Source organism: Ctenocephalides felis, unplaced genomic scaffold (genome assembly GCF_003426905.1).
Source record: "Ctenocephalides felis isolate EL2017-DRISC unplaced genomic scaffold, ASM342690v1 CF-g0.4_SCAFFOLD_03570, whole genome shotgun sequence".
NCBI lineage: Eukaryota > Metazoa > Arthropoda > Insecta > Siphonaptera > Pulicidae > Ctenocephalides > Ctenocephalides felis.
Window position 1 is genome coordinate 13,505,728 of NW_020539724.1, and position 17,242 is coordinate 13,522,969.

Genomic DNA, 17,242 nt, shown 5'->3' on the forward strand with positions numbered 1-17,242 from the left:
TTAATGGTATATTTCACTATATTATTGTATATAATACAATTTATATATAAATAATAGTATGAATATGATGATATACTATTTTATTTTGGTACCTTGAAGACCTCTGTAGTGTTTTTGAATCATAATAGCATTTTTGTGCCAAAATTCTACTCTTATTCTGATCATATGTCCACGCCATTGTGCTGCAATTATTCGGGCTGCTTTAAATTCTTTTAATTGCACTTTTTCACTAGCTCTAAACAGAATAAAATATTAAACTTATAATATAACATATAATAATAAAACATTTGTACTTTTATCGTTCAACTCCTGAAAGTATTTTTTTTTTTACTTAACAACTGTTCTTAGTTAACATTTAATATAATGAATGACAATGAGTAGAATTTTTTAAAATATAACTGTCAATAAAATACAGTTTCAATATTAAGTTATAATAAAATATTGACACCAATATTTGTTTTTCAATACCCACTTGATTCGTTTCTGTAATTCGACGTGGAATTTTTTAATATCATCCAAGAAATGGATTACAGATGCCATATTTGCTTAAACATAAAAGATAAATATTAATTAAACTTTGATTTTAAATTCATTCAACTGTTTAATTTATATAAAACAAGTTTTGACGTTTGTAGATAATTTTAATAAAGTCTCTTTCTTAATATAAATAATATATTTACATTTATAAACATTTATAACTAATGCTACTATATTATATATATATATATATATATATATATATATATATATATATATATATATATATATATATATATATATATATATATATATACAACTAATTGTGTTATTAAGTTATTTATTTTTTGCTGTTTTATCAGGAATTTGAATTTATACTATAATTTTAAATAGTACTACAAAATCTGATGCATATATTTTGTTAAATGTGATTGTATGTCATATTTAAATAATACAAAATATATTAACAACTAAAAAATTACATAAAACGGACTTACTCAAGTAATATGAAATGAAAAAAATAAACAATTGGCAATTATTTTCTTAACATTCTACTATTATAATTATTGTCCAAGTATATAATTACATCTTGAATACTTTTTCCATAATAAAATGATTGGGGCAAGTTAGAAATAGGTTTACTTATCAAGTAAATCTTAGTTTTATTCTTATACTACTAACCCCCACAGGTAATTAAAGGTAGTTTTTAGAGGGTGCTAAGGTAATCTCTAATTTACTCTTAAATTTAATAGCTGTTATTGCATTCAAAAAGAAAAAGCCTAAACCCCAAATCATCACAATATTACATATATCACTTGCTGTTCGTTTTTTATGATTTTTCAAATTTCTAAATAATTTAATTTACATTTTATCATATAGTTTTTATAACAAGGTAATAAAACTTATACTTGTTAATTGCTAATTGTTGAAATTTGACTATTTTGCACATATTCCCCATAAGGACCATAGTTGACGACTCCAGAATTTGCAGGAAAAAGTCTTTGCAAAGAGGCGGCCGTCATGTTGTCCATAGAATTATTTATTTGTAGAGGGCCCATTGATGATATACTCGGCATCATTACGTCCCTGGGAATAAAAATATTAATATAATAAATATTGTATTAAATATATTAGGTCCTATGAGTCGCTGTGCAATCAAACGGTTGTCCTAACTTTATGGGATGAATTACGATTTATTAACTTCCTAGGGCAGTTATAGTAATGGGTTGAAAATCGAAAATGAAAATTTTTGCATTTCTCGACGTTTTGAAGGTTTCTGAACATTTTGGCATACCTCAGAAAAAATGGATGTGTGTGTGTATGTTTTGTATGTCCTCATTTTTTCATCACTGATCAACCGATTTGAATGGTTTAAAAAACATTCGATTCCTATTGATAGGGAGATGTGCTGATTAGTTTTTGGCAAAGGCAGGTCTAGCCGTTCCGAAGATATGGAGCAAAAAGCCCCAAAAACGGTAACTCAGTTTTTAAGAGAACGGAGTGTCTCATTTTAATAATTCAAAAAACATTTTACTTGTATTGACAAGATATAATAAGGTAAATTTTCATGGAGGCAGGTCTAGCGGTTTCGGAGATCCATTAACAAAAGTAAAAAAAATGCCATTTGGCGGTCAAAAATGATCATTAGACATATGCACATGAAATTATCAGATATTTTATAGAGATTTTAACAATAAGTATAAATTTTGTTTACATTCCTATGGGTTCCGTACAAATGTTCATCCGTTAGACGGCGACGCGGCGCTTACGCGCTTCGATATTTAGTCTATATGCAGTTAAAGCAGTACGATTGCTTTGAAAAAAAGATCAGAATTTCCAAATTATTTCAAAATATTTTTTTCTTCAAAAAGTCTTTTTTTTCCAAAAAAAAAATTAAATTTTTGTCAAAAATTTATAGTTTCTCAAAAATCTAATTTTTCAGAGTATTTTTTTTTCAAAAATGTTAATCTTTTTTAAAAAAAATAATTTTTGGTACGGGAAGTTCCAGAAATTTGCCTTAAGGCACGATGCCATGCGCCCCACTAGTTTATTAATACAATTTTTGTAATGGTGATATTTTTTTGTTGATGCCTACTTAGATTGTTGCTAATTATATTTTCAAGTTGCAGTCTGATGCTGCTCGACATCAGGCTGTCCGAAGAGGTCTTCGAACCTGGAACCTCTGACTACAAGTCCATAGTTCTAACCACGAGGTTTAGTTATATTAAATTTATTATCATATTTTATTAAATTATTTATTACCCATCTAAATTTCTTCGAACAATCAAACTGCTCCATATAATAAAAATTAAGTATCTAATTAATTCCGTGCAATTGCTTCTGGAACTCGTCGATTAAATTCGATATCATAACAAACTTTCACAATTGTGATTGTGTAATTTATTAAAATATGATCTGTTTATTTTTATTCATTCGATAATTTGCATCCTCCATTTGAATGAATGTCGATTATTTAATATTTGTGTCGTAAAACCGGAATCGAATTACAAATCGATCATTGAAGTAATACGATATAGTTGTGCATTCTTGAAATCGATTTGATGGATAATATTTGTTTGGTAAATAATAGTTTTATATTATTTCAAATTTAACTAGAGACTTGAGGACATTTAATATAATTTATTTCCATTCATAAAACCTTTATTGGTCCGGCTGGTATAACGTTGTAAAAACAAAAGTTCGTCAATTGATTATCGTTAGAAGTAAAAATTTAATAACCGAGACCGTTTTGAAATGACTTCTGAGAAAAAAGAATATGAGGATTGAGAATGCATTTAATTTATATAGACAGAGAGCTGGAAAATATATATTTATAAATTAATTATTTAAGTTATTTAATTAGTTTTTTTATATTTATCAAAATGAATCTATTGGTAAATTACACCAACCTTAATTAGTGGGGTGTATGGCATCGTGCCTTAAGGCAAATTGCTGGAACTTCCCGTACCGTAACGAAATGTTTGAGGAATATTGAATGTTTTCAGATAGACTATTATAAATTTTGTAAAATTGTCTAATATTTATAAGAATTATATAAACTAAATTGCAAAGTTGAAATTATTTGTTTAAAGTATATCAGAATTTTAGTCAGAATTAAAAATAAAATCTGAATTATTTTCGATATACAAAAAAAAAAATTTTGCCAAAACAAAAAGAATTTTGAAACATTTTTTTTTCCGAAATCAATTATTTTGTTAAAACAAGCAGAAAGTTCTTTGAATCATTCAAATCGGACACTTAGTTCTCTCAAAAACTGCCATTTTTTGCACATTTAGCTCTGTATCTTCGAAATGGCTGGGCTTGCCTTCGCCAAAAACTAATAACTTTTCCCAATCATTACTAATTGAATGTTTTTTAGATCATTTAAATTGGATGCTCCGTTCGCTCAAAAACTCGATTTCTATTTTCTGCACTCTTTGCTTTTTATCTCCGTAACTGCTGGACCTGCCTTTGCCTAAAACTAATCAGCACATTTCCCTATCAATAGGAATCGAAAATGTTTTGAACCATTCAAATCGGTTGATTCGTGCGCCCGAAAACGTGGACTAAAATTGTATCCATACATACATACATACACACACACACATATCCTTTTTTTCTGAGGATATGTTCAGAACCTTCAAAACGTTCAGAAACCTTCAAAACGTCGAAAAATGCAAAAAATTTCAATTTCGATTTTTTGACGATTACAATAATTTACCCTACGGGAAGTTAATAATATAAAGAACAACTATATTTAAAATTGCCTATTACTAAAAATCTTTAACTTCTTCCACATGTGAACTTCCAATTGTTAACCGACTCTACCAGAGGTCATCATTATATACTTTTAAAGACCCCATGACCAACGGACCTTTTCCTTTTTCTTTCATTGTACCGAGAGGTCCCAATAGGCACGTACTGACGAATAAAAATGATGAATGTGATTTTTTTTTTCAAAACTCGGTTTTATGACACATATGGCACTTGTAACAACTTTTGTGAGTCAGGTTCATTATTTTTTGTGGAATTTGGTAAAAGGTTCAAAACGGAGGCAGGAGGTCGCTTGACCCTTGAAGGAATGGATTGGAGAAAAATCTTTGGTTTAATTATTTATTCAGGAACAGCCTGAAGGAGAAATAATTGAGGGTATACGTACTAGTTTTTTTTTTTTGCATTTTTATAATTAGAATATTTATTGTGATATACGTGTGTAGTATCGAGCTTTTTGTGTCTGTGTAAAAATTGACAAGAATTGTTGCAGGTTTTACACATTTATATTTTTGTGCATATGTGTTTTATGTAGATGTATGTATGATATATATATATATATATATATATATATATATATATATATATACATGCAAATAACGATTTAAATGCTTCGCTTGTTTATAATATGATGTTCCTTTCGCGTGGCATTCGAAAACTTATATTGTTAGTCAAAACAAATGGAAACGAGCATATCAGTGTGTGTACAATACACATAGTTTATGACGAATATTTTTTATTTTATGAGAAATATTTACTGATCCGCATCAATTACGAAATAGTAAATCTATAACGATCAAGAGCATTTCATTAATTTTGCGAACCTATCTAGACCAACGTTTTAAAATTCTCAGTGATACCTTTAAATGAGAAATTGATGAGATAAAGATAAAAACATTATAATGTGTACGTATCTTATATCTTCTTATATATGAAAATGAATCGCAAAATGTGTTGGTAAGCGCCTAGACCAATTTGGCTAATTCTTTTTTTAAAATGTTCGTTGAAGTCCAAGTATGGTTCTTACGGCGAGAAAAAAACGAATAATTGCCAAGAAAACCCTAAAAACTGCTCTTATCCTTTTCTCATACAAACGTTTTCTAACTAAAACGTAGAATCAATTTGAGCTTTATTGCTATTATATAAAGTTTATATTAAATTACAAGCACTCATTGTATACTCCTTCTAAACGATTATGCGGATTTTGATAAATCTTTCTGAAGTTTGTTAAAGAAATTTTCTAGGATGCACATGATTATAAAGAACTGGGATGTATATGCAATATTGTAGAAATAAATGGAAAAAATGGTTAAAAACGACATGTCATTGTTTGCATTGAAGACAAATGAAAACTATCATCTGCCAACAATTTCAATTTACTTATGAACCTAGACAATATTAGAATATGTATAATAAATTTATGATTATGAATAAGAAAAATGTAATGTCTATGTTATTATTGCCAAAAAGCAGCTGAGATGTGCCAGAAATTAAAATAATATAGAATACAGTATATGTATGGCAGATTGGATGATACACATATGAACAGGATATGTCAAATTAATTCACCTAAAATATGAAATTAAGTATTAATCAGGGCCGGTCCTTCCTTTAATGCGATGCATGCGAAAAATACGAGCGCACGCCTTAGGGGGCGCCAACACAAGATTCGGATAATAAATTTTCAATATAGTTTTTTTTTTCAATGTATAATTTCTTTGCATATTTTACTAATCTTTCCACAATATTTTTAAAATTTGTAAAAATTTCACTTTATAACAACAAATGGTAAAGTAAAAATGAATACATACAATTCGGCTCTCACGATATCGATTAGGAGAAGTTTAAGATGCAATTTTGGATATCTTAAATAATAAAAAATTAAATTAATTTAATCCAACATGAAGTACCAGTGTTATGTTATGGTTATGGTTATGTTATACCGTTTAAAAGACTTCAATTTCCTATATAGTGTCGGAATTGAGATTCATCATTTTATTTAAAGCAGTTCTACATTTAACATCGATCATATTATAAAAGTATTTTGGTGTGAAGAGTAATTTAAAAAAATATATTATTTTTAGGTAAACGGTAAATATTAGTATATTATTTTAAAAAATTGTGGACATGGGTACAGGATAACGTCTGTCGGGTTATCGAGTATAATATAAAATTAAAAATTCTATCAATTCTCCCCGCCTTCCACATGTGACTTTATTTGTTTCATACCAGATTTTCCGACGTTTTGCCGTTAATCTGAAATGAGGCTTCGTTTAGTGTTAGTGTCATTTGTCGCACCGTCATTGAAAGGGTTATCGAGAGCTTTCGATTGATTTTTTTTAAATATTTGCAAGAGTGTAGCTATGGTTTTAGTTGTTGTTGTCTAACTTCTTTTGTTTTATGATATATATGTATATAATATAAAATTTAAAATCTGTTTCGTTTTCCGCTCCGTCAGCAGAAGCACAATTGTAAAACACAGCGCTTGAATAAGTGAAATACGAAGCTCTGAAATCTACGTTGTCCGACATGTAAACGCAGATGAGCGCGTAGTTTCCCACAAAATTGGCACACGTTTCGATTAAGTTGCGAAATTTCCGAGAAGTCAAAAAAATACTGATTCTTCTGTCCACCAGATCTGAGGTAATAGAGCTTTGTCATCTCTTTTGATTTTTTGCAAACATCCGCGCTTTCTGGCCGATGGCGCCGTTTATAGTTGTTGTTTTGATGCGCAATTTGGATCGAATGATATAGATATATTACTTACATTGGTTTGGAATTTAATTATTTTGTTCTGCTTTAGTTCAATGGTTAGAGCAATGGGATTTCAATCAGAGGTTCAGGAACATGAGTCCAAAAAATTACTAAAAGCTCATAAACTCAATTAGTAGAAACTTACAACACTTTTCTAGATAATGTTTGTATATATTACTTGCATTGGTTTATTATTTAATTAATCTGTTACCACTCGGTTTAATGGTTAGAGCAATTGGATTTTAATCAGAGGTTTAGAAATATGAGTCCAGAAAATTACTAAAAGCTCATAAACTCAATTAGGAGAAACTTACAACATTTTTCTAGAGATAATTTGTATATATTATATATTACTTGCATTGGTTGACTATTTAATTATTAGGATACCCATTGGATTAATGGTTAGAGCAATGGAATTACTAAATAGAGTTTCCAGGTTCCAGAAAATTAGTAAGAGCTCAGAAATTCAATTGAAGGGAATCTTACAACACTAATTTCTGGAGAATAATTTCAACTAAAACCCTTCCTATAGAATACAGCATTTAGCTTGATGGATTATTATTATTTTGGATTATTTATATAATTTTTCAACAATAATATCTCATTAAGTCATAGATTTAGGTCGTTTTGTAGAAAATGATATAAACCTATTTTTATATACCAAACTACCAACTAGTGGTGCATGGCATTTCGGTGCTAGACCTGTTCGCAAAAATCTAATCAGTTTATAAAAATTGTATCCGACCAAATGTACACAAACGAACACACACACATACACACATTAATCATTATTTTCTGAGGCATGATAAATTGTTCAGAAAATTTGAAACGTAAAGATACTCAAAAATTTTCATTTTTGGTTTTTTTACGATTACTAAAACTGTAACTAGACCTAACTTATAAATTATAAAATATAAAAACTTATAGATTATAAAAAATAACTAGTGGAGCGCATGGCATCGTGCCTTAAGGCAAATTGCTGGAACTTCCCGTACCGTAATTAGAAATCTTGGTACGAAACCCAAAAAAATTACACAAAATGTGTACACATTATTAAAATCTCTATAAGATATTTAGTAACTTGATGTGCATATGTCCAATAAACATTTGTGACCGCCAAATGACATTTCTTTAACTTATTTTTAATGAGAGTCCTTAACCGCTGGACCTGCCTTTTCAAAAATTTAATCAGTTCTTCATCTTGTAAATACAAGTAAAATGTTTTTTGAATTTTTAAAATCGGACGCTCCGTTCTCTTAAAACCTGAGTTACCGTTTTTGTCACTTTTTGTCCCGTATTCTCAAAACGGCTAGACCTGCCATTGCCAAAAAGTAATCAGCACATCTTCCTGTCAATAGGAATCGAATGCTTTTTGAACCATTCAAATCGGTTGGTCGGTGTTCCCGAAATCGTCGACGAAAATTTGTCACGCACACACACACACATACATCCATTTTTTCTAGGGTATGCCAAAATGTTCAGAAACTTTTGAAACGTGAAGATATATAAAATTTTTCATTTTCGATTTTTTGAGGTTACTATAACCTAGCATACGGAAGTTAAAGAATTAAAATAATTAATTTAATAAAAAAATATAGAAAAAAAACTTACGATCTATGTTGTGGCGTTCGATCTCTCTGTCTCCGATTTTTAAACCAATTTGAAACTTGTGTTAAAGTCAAACCAGTTCTTTTGGCTAAAGCTTTCTTTTCATCAGGTGTTGGATATCTACAAAAATACATTTTTTTTTAAAAAAATTTACAAATTAACATAAATTAGTTACTTCTAATCAATCGATTCAAATCAAACGTTAGTTTGTAGGATTGCTAAATGATTTTATTAATATTTTACTTTAAAGAGCTTAAAAATTACAGTAATCTACTATAATGGATTTTGATGTATTTTTAAATCCCAGTGGAAAAAATATATATTTTTAAAAAATAATTTAATAAACAATAGTACTATTACTTATTATGAAACCATATAACATTATTTATTGACCACGAATTGCTTATGAAGTAACTGACACAAAAACTTCGAAAACGTTGTTAATATTTTGCATTAGTTATATCTATGATTTGATTCTTTTTTATTAGAATTCATTAATAATAATAATTAAAAAAATATTTGCAGTTTTAATTAAATTTAAATTGAGAACCCGTTGTCTAGATAAATCCTAGTCGTCGTTCATAGTTATCTCATAATGTACTCGAGATAGGTTCAAGGTAAAAAAATCATAGGATAGTTTACAGTTGGATTGTGGTTCATTATCCTGAATTAAATAACAATCTGTTTTTTAATCTGTAATATTTATAACACAAACAATCGCCAAGGAATAGGGAACATAAAAATGCTTTACGAGGCGACACGGTGTATCCTATTTCAAAAACTGAAATAACAATTCGTCCTCGAATTTCTGAACGCACTTCGTCATACAAAAGCCTGACCTCATTATAATTGAAATATTTGGAATTAAACAGGATAATGATAAAAAAATATTGAAATTATATTTTTCATATCGACCAAAAGAATCAGACTTTTTACATTTTAAGGTATCGTTTATTACCACCAGAAATAATTTACATAATCAGTAGATGGGTTAATTACAATGTAATTTTTTTGATAATTATTTTTTTAAATTATATATTATTACCTGTTACGGTCGTAGCAATCTTTCAAAGCATTCCTACTTTTTTCTTTGAAACAATAGACAGTTTCTTCGCCGTCCCAAATAGTTTTTGGCAAAGGATATTTTTTACGCAATCGATATTTGTCAACAGCACCTGTAATTGATATGAAATAATTAATATGAAAGGAAATATTTATAATTAATATTTATATAAGTTCATATTTATGTGGGATACAACTACAACAAACTTAGGTCTATTAATAAAAAATGTTAAAATTAAATTTTTCAAGATTTTATCAATGGTCAGAAGATTTTGTATTTTTAATATAATTTTTTTTAATCCTGCAGTTTTACTTCTTATCCATTTTAGAACAGGTGTAAAAATTACTATATGATAAAAAATAAATAATAATAAAATTATTTTAAACATTTGACAATATTTTGAAAAAAAAATTTATAATTATGTAACAGATTTTTTGATTATATTACTAAATATGTTGAATGAAGAAATATTACTAAATATTTTTTAACTAAACATGTTAAAATGTTTAACAAAACCCTTCTTATCTAATTTTTGAAAACTGATTATTTGAGAAGTAACATACATGTAAAATATTTGTTTTAAAAAGAACACCCCAAAAACGTCTATATTTTTAATTTGCTTATTGATTCTAATCTGCCTCTTATTATATGTTAATATTTCGATTTTTTTTTTGTTAGTTATTATTTAACAAATTACTGTTAGAAGACAACTTTCAAATAGTTGACCTATATATTTATTATATTTTTATTGGAATTTATATATTTACTATATTTCATTAGAATTTAGAACACTGATGATATATTTTCAACAAAAATTGAGTCATTTCATCTTTAAATTGGTTGTGAGATCGGAAATTTGATTAAACATCGTTTTAGGGGAAGTCATATTATCATATTTTAATCGTTATATACGATGAATGCTATAGCATCCACATCAAGTATTGCGCTTATATTTTTCGCTATTTGGGGAAAAGGTAAGATAATACGAAAATATCTAAACAATCAGCTAGTCATTACTTTAACAGGTATAATTAATTGTAAAAACGTAAGACTATATAATTTTTTTTATCTTTATTTATTATTTTGTCAATTAAGGCTTATAGAGCTTTAAAATACAAAACTGTTTGCTTAGGTAATAAAAAAACAATCTAATAAAGTATATATATAATCGGTAACAAATATTAAGAAACTAGAAATATTAAGAAATTATATATTGAAAAAAAAACTATATTGAAAATTTAATATCCGAATTTTATGTTGACGCCCCCTAAGGCGTGCGCTCGTATTTTTTGCATGCATTGCATTAAAGGCAGGACCGGCCCTGATTAATACTTAATTTCATATTTTAAGTGAATTAATTTGTCATATCCTGTTCATATATGTATCATTCAATCTACCATACATATATATTAGGGTGGTCCTTAAAATGGTCTTTTCGAATTTTCTTGCTCCCAGGGGCTCAAATGGTTCCAAATAGATAAAAAACAATTCTCAAAAAGTTTTAGCTCTTAATATTAACGTTTAGATAGAGCGCAATTCAATCAAAGTTTGTATGGAAAGAGCATGGAAAAAATTTTGAAAATTAAAAAAAAATGTTTTAGATGTAACTTAGCGACAAATGAATGAGTTCTATTCATTCATTTGTTTGCTAAATTACATCTAAAAAACATTTTTAAAATTTTTGAAAATTTTTCCATGCTATTTCCATACAAAACTTTGATTGAATTGCGCTCTATCTAAACGTTAATATTAAGAGCTAAAACTTTCAGAGAATTGTTTTTTATCTATTTGGAACCATTTGAGCCCCTGGGAGCAAGGAAATTCGAAAATGACCATTTTAAGGACCACCCTAATATATATACTGTATTTTATATTATTTTAATTTCTATCACAGCTCAGCTGCTTTTTGGCAATAATAATGTAGACATTTCATTTTTCTTATTCATAATCATAAGTTTATTATACATATTCTAATATTGTCTAGGTTCATAAGTAAATTGAAATTTTTGGCAGATGATAGTTTTCATTTGTTTTCAATGCAAACAATGACACGTCGTTTTTTACAATTTTTTTCATTAATTTCTACAATATTGCACATAAATCCCAGTACTTTAAAATCACATACATCCTAGAAAATTTCCTTAACAAACTTCAGAAAGATTTATCAAAATTTAAATAATCGTTTAGGAGGAGTATACAGTGAGTGCTTGTAATTTAATATCAACTTTATATAATAACAATAAAGCTCAAATTGATTATACGTTTTAGTTAGAAAACGTTTGTATGAGAAGAAGAAAAAGGCTGTTCTTAGGGGTTTCCCGGCAATTATTTGATTCTTTCTCGCCGTAAGAACCATCATTGGACTTCAAGGAACATTTTAAAAAAAGAATTAGCCAAATTGGTCCAGGCGTTGTTGAGTTATGCGCTTATCAACACATATTGCGATTCATTTTTATATATAAGATTTCTTAGTTAAATGATCATATATATGCTACTGTTTGATATCAGTTTTCCATGTACTGTCCAAAACTTAATAATATTTCATATCACCGCTATATCGACGAATTGCGGAGTTATGGTTAAACTAAGTATTTAAATAATCTAATAACAATTAAAATTATAAATAAATAATCTATCCCAATAACAATAAAATAAATAATCTATCCCATTTACCTAAGGGTCTTCCTCGTACTTTTTCCGCTTCCCTGTAATGTGCCCTGAACCACAATGTTTGCAATTCGGCGTGATATCTTGAATCAAATGTGTGAGCCTCAAGTATAGAGTATAATTCATGAAAGACGCCCCTGTGGAAAGCCACAGAAGCCCTGGCCCTGCCGAAATGACAAATATATATATATTTCAATAGAATAAATAGAAAAACGTTAGGACCTTTGCGAAATGCCCAGAGGAAGGATTTTTAGTAAAATACGGGAACTTGTGGACGAAATACAATACTTGTAATTAAAATTTAAAGATTCGAGGGGAAGTAACAGGGCCGAATAGATACAAAATATTTAATTTTTTTTAAAAAAATGCCAAATTTTTGTTTAAACCTTAAATAATTTGCCAAAAATTCTCATAACACTAGTTGCTCTTGAAATTCATTCGATCGTTTTTAAAATTGAATTGGAATTATTACTTGTTGAGTTATAATAATTTATTATTTGTTCTAAAATTTGAAATCGAGATTTAAGAGCAGAACAAGATATTATAATATCAAGTAAAATTATTAGAAATAATGAAATAAATAAATAAGTAAATTTTCTATTTTTTTTTTAATTTGTTTTCATAAGACTTCTTTTTACCTAATTATCCTTACATAAAAAACACAGCTAATTCGAATATTTTTTATGCACTAATCTTACTCTTTTTTTCTTTATTTATAATATATTTAAAAAAAAAAATAAAGCTTCATATCACTTTCTCAATTTATAATTATAAATATTATTATTACTATTATAATTTATTATTAAAAAAAAAACTTTATCAGACTAAATTTAATTTAGTTTATTAAAATTACAAAGGGCTACTAAAAGTACTAGGTACATTTCAGAACTTTAATTGGATAATTTACATAGGTTATCAAAATTGCTATGTTTTTTATGTAAGATGAAAAGAAACAAATTTAAAAAAAAATAGGAAATTTACTTATTTATTCATTAATTTATTTTATTTCCTAACTAAGCTGATTGTCGAATGTTAATGGAATATTTAACAGGGTTACAAAAATTAAATATCTAATAATTTTACTTAATATTATAATATCTTGTTCTACTGTTAAATCTCAATTTCAAATTTTAGAACAAATAATTAATTATAACTCAACAATAATCCCAATTCAATTTTAAAAATGATCGAATGAATTTCAAGAGCAACTGATGTTTTAGAGCTAATATGAGAATTTTTGACAAATTATTTAAGATTTAAATAAAAATTTGGCAACTTCTTAAAGATTTGAATTTAAATTTTAAATATTTAAATAAAAATGACGATTTAGAATTGCATTCAGATATAAAAGGATTATATATCTATTAAAAAAATTGTAACCTTTTTTTTTTCAAACATATTTGATATCCTTACTTGGCCAATTCGTCGAATTAAAAAATGAATTATTTACAATTATTTATTCAAACGTTTCGACAATTTATATGTGCCATCATTCAGCAAATCGGACCAGAATGAGTAAAACACAGAATTAATATGAAATTTTAATCAACTCAAAGTGATTTTGATTTCAGTAATCATTGATTAAGTATCATTATGTCAAAATAAGACATAAAAGTCTTGATTAGCAAAAATAAATCATAACAAAAAAAATATATATTATTTCAAGAAACTTCGGATGTTATCATTTTTATGATAGTTATAATAAATAGGATGATAATATATAAAAATAAGTTAATTTTTTTTATAATTGTCTTTATGTTTTGGTGTTAATAAATAATTTCTTAATAAATAAATATTAAATATTAGATTAAAATGAAATATTAAATAGTTCATGTAGTTTGTTTAATAATGAGACGTATCAAGTGTCGAAACGTTTAAATATAGAATTGTAATTATTAATTCATTTTTTAACTCGTTAATACATACTTATATATATATATATATATATATATATATATATATATATATATATATATTTTGTATGATTCTGAATTTGATGTTGACATATGTATTAACAAAGTCTAATAATCGGGCATAACATCAATAAAAAACATGAATTTCTTTCAAAAATTTATTTTAAATCCATACGTTTCGGCTATAATCCTAGCCTTCATTCAGTGAAAAATTAGTTGATCTTAGTGTTAATTTGGAAAACTTTAGTAATCCATGGTATTAGGATATGGTAATGCACTACACTATGTATTATAAACATTAACTTGAAATTACACAATATTTTCACAAAATACTGATTTGAAAAAATCACAAATGGATAGTGTGTTATTCGTAGACTACGAATAACACACTATCCATTTGTGATTTTTTCAAATCAGTATTTTGTGAAAATATTGTGTAATTTCAAGTTAATGTTTATAATACATAGTGTAGTGCATTACCATATCCTAATACCATGGATTACTAAAGTTTTCCAAATTAACACTAAGATCAACTAATTTTTCACTGAATGAAGGCTAGGATTATAGCCGAAACGTATGGATTTAAAATAAATTTTTGAAAGAAATTCATGTTTTTTATTGATGTTATGCCCGATTATTAGACTTTGTTAATATATATATATATATATATATATATATATATATATATATATGTGTGTCCTTAATATGGACATTTTCGAATTTCCTTGCTCCCAAGGGCTCAAATGGTTCCAAATTGATAAAAAACAATTCTCTGATAGTTTTACCTCTTAATATTAACTTTTAGATAGTGCGCAATTCAATTAAAACTTCGTATGGAAATAGCATGGAAAAAATTTTGAAAATTAAAAAAAATATTATGTATGACTTAGCGACAAATAAATTAAAAGTGAAAATTCGTGTCATTTTTTATTGAAAATTCGACGCCCTGCGAAATTTTTAAAATTTTTTATGCTATTTTCATACAAAACTTTGATGGAATTGCGCTCTATCTAAAAGGCAATATTAAGAGCTAAAACTTCCAGAGAATTATTTTTTATCAATTTGGAATAATTTGAACCCTTGGGAGCAAGGAAATTCTAAAACGTTCATATTAAGGACCACCCTAATATATCTATATATATATAATACATAGAATAAAGACTTGTAAATAATAACTAAATAAAAAAAGTAAAAAATACCACGAAAAATTATCAGGTCGCACAAACAAACATTTAAACGAATTGAGTGAGGAATCTCTTACTCGAAGATTTAAAATATGGCCATACAATCTAAAATAAAACGTTAAAAAAATGGAGATATCTGGGGATAATATATACTATTGCTGCAATTATTATAAATATAATGAATAAAATAAGTAAGAATATTCTACATAGTATATAAAATATAAACTATGTAATTAAGTATAATGATTAAAATAAGTAAGAATATTCTAAATAGTATATAAAATATAAACTATGCAATTAAGTATAATGATTAAAATAAGTAAGAATATTCTACATAGTATATAAAATATAAACTATGCAAATAAGTATATAAAATATAAATTATTTTTTCCAAGATTTGATTTTTACCTCAAAACGCTCTCGTTCCCCCGAAGAAGTTCCGTAGGCGGCAAGCTCCACAAAAAAGTCGCAAGTCTCTCCAAATCTCCGCGTTGCTGCAAAGCTTCGCACATGCATTGAATTTGTTCCGTACTAAAACTAACTAATTTCCTATTTCCATCCCCCTGTCCCGTCGAAGGAGTATATAAAGGCACCGAATTTTCCCGATTTTCCGCCAACCTCGCCGACGGCCCTGTGCTTTCCAAAGTCTGCGAAATCGGTTTCGGCTCCATCGTCTCGCACTTGGAGAAGAAGTCGTTGGATAAATTTAAGGTTTTTCCGCGGTCTTCGACGGTATTTGTCATATAGTAAGGATCGTTTTTTTGGTATTTGGTACAAAACATGAAGCTTTTATTGGTGTTGTAAAAATCGTCTGTGAATTCGCTGGAGCTTCGTTTGTTGGCGTATAAATTTCTGTTGGCGTTTTGGGCGAATAAAACATTTATATTCGGTTGTTGTTCGTAATAATTCATGTTGGGGTTGATGTTTAGGTTTCCATTTTCTTCACTTGAAGCATTTGATTCTACTAGGCGTTCGGGGGATGAATTTGTTGTCATATTACTTAGTAGAGGTGGCTTATTTGCATCCATGGTAAATGTAATATAATTGTAATAAGAACTAAAACTAATTTGTTTTTATTGTCCACATTTCACTACGTTATTGAAGGTATTTATTATTAATCATGTCAATAGAATTTTAATCGACCATGGAACTACTAAAAGCTTATTTGTTTATTATACTTTTATTACACATCGATAAGAGTACGTACTAAAAGTTTAAGTAACCGATATTATACTTATGAATAATATATCTGAATATATGTGAGTGATCAAACCAGTTAAATATTATCAACAAAAATTTGTGTAACACCTACAGCACATTTAGCTTATCGGAGAAAACATTTCAAATATATTGCATTGCGTATTTTTGACTCTCTGAAAAATAAAAGTGAATTTTGAATTTCTAGACTACACATTTGTTGTTACTTCTACCTATTCACAAAATCACAAACTTCACTATTGCACATGTAACTATGTAAAACCTTGCTGATTAAAAGTATTGATATTTACACTAAAATCACTTTTTATAAATATGTCTATTTGGTTGTATAAAATAATATTATATTTCAATGGTAATTTTATTATTATGAATTTTTATTATTCCAAGGGAGTCCCCAAATAAGTCGTTTTTGGCTTAGGCCCTTATATCGGCTATCTTCTCGGTTCGACGTTTCTAGACGCACTGCGCCGGGTTGCACGCCGTGCGATGATTTCGCCTCGGAAAAATGGGCGGACCGAGAGGGCTGTTATGATTTGTAATATACAAAATGAACAATTGTGCTATGATTGTACTCAATCAACCGATGA

At 27.6% G+C, this 17,242-nt stretch overlaps 2 protein-coding genes across 2 annotated transcripts in view; one reads left to right on the forward strand and one right to left on the reverse strand.

The window, feature by feature from the left end:
* LOC113383414 (macro domain-containing protein mll7730-like) overlaps positions 1-17,242 on the forward strand; it is a 36,891-nt gene that overhangs the window by 2,974 nt on the left and 16,675 nt on the right. The window lies entirely within an intron of this gene.
* On the reverse strand, positions 1,389-16,465 carry LOC113383412 (homeobox protein SIX6-like). The gene is made up of 6 exons (XM_026621680.1): positions 16,119-16,465; positions 15,846-15,986; positions 12,347-12,504; positions 9,656-9,785; positions 8,614-8,730; positions 1,389-1,563 (listed from the first exon to the last, which is right to left on the reverse strand). The coding sequence occupies exons 1-6, from the start codon at positions 16,463-16,465 to the stop codon at positions 1,389-1,391; spliced, it is 1,068 nt and encodes a 355-aa protein (XP_026477465.1).

Excerpts from the sequence above, each read along its gene's own strand:
- LOC113383412 (XM_026621680.1), bottom strand. The coding sequence starts at position 16,465 with ATGGATGCAAATAAGCCACCTCTACTAAGTAATATGACAACAAATTCA. Across the intron at positions 15,987-16,118 it reads TCCAACGACTTCTTCTCCAA|GAAATTAGTTAGTTTTAGTA; the intron begins GTGCGAGACGAT and ends GGATGGAAATAG. Across the intron at positions 9,786-12,346 it reads AGTACGAGGAAGACCCTTAG|GTGCTGTTGACAAATATCGA; the intron begins GTAAATGGGATA and ends TATCAATTACAG.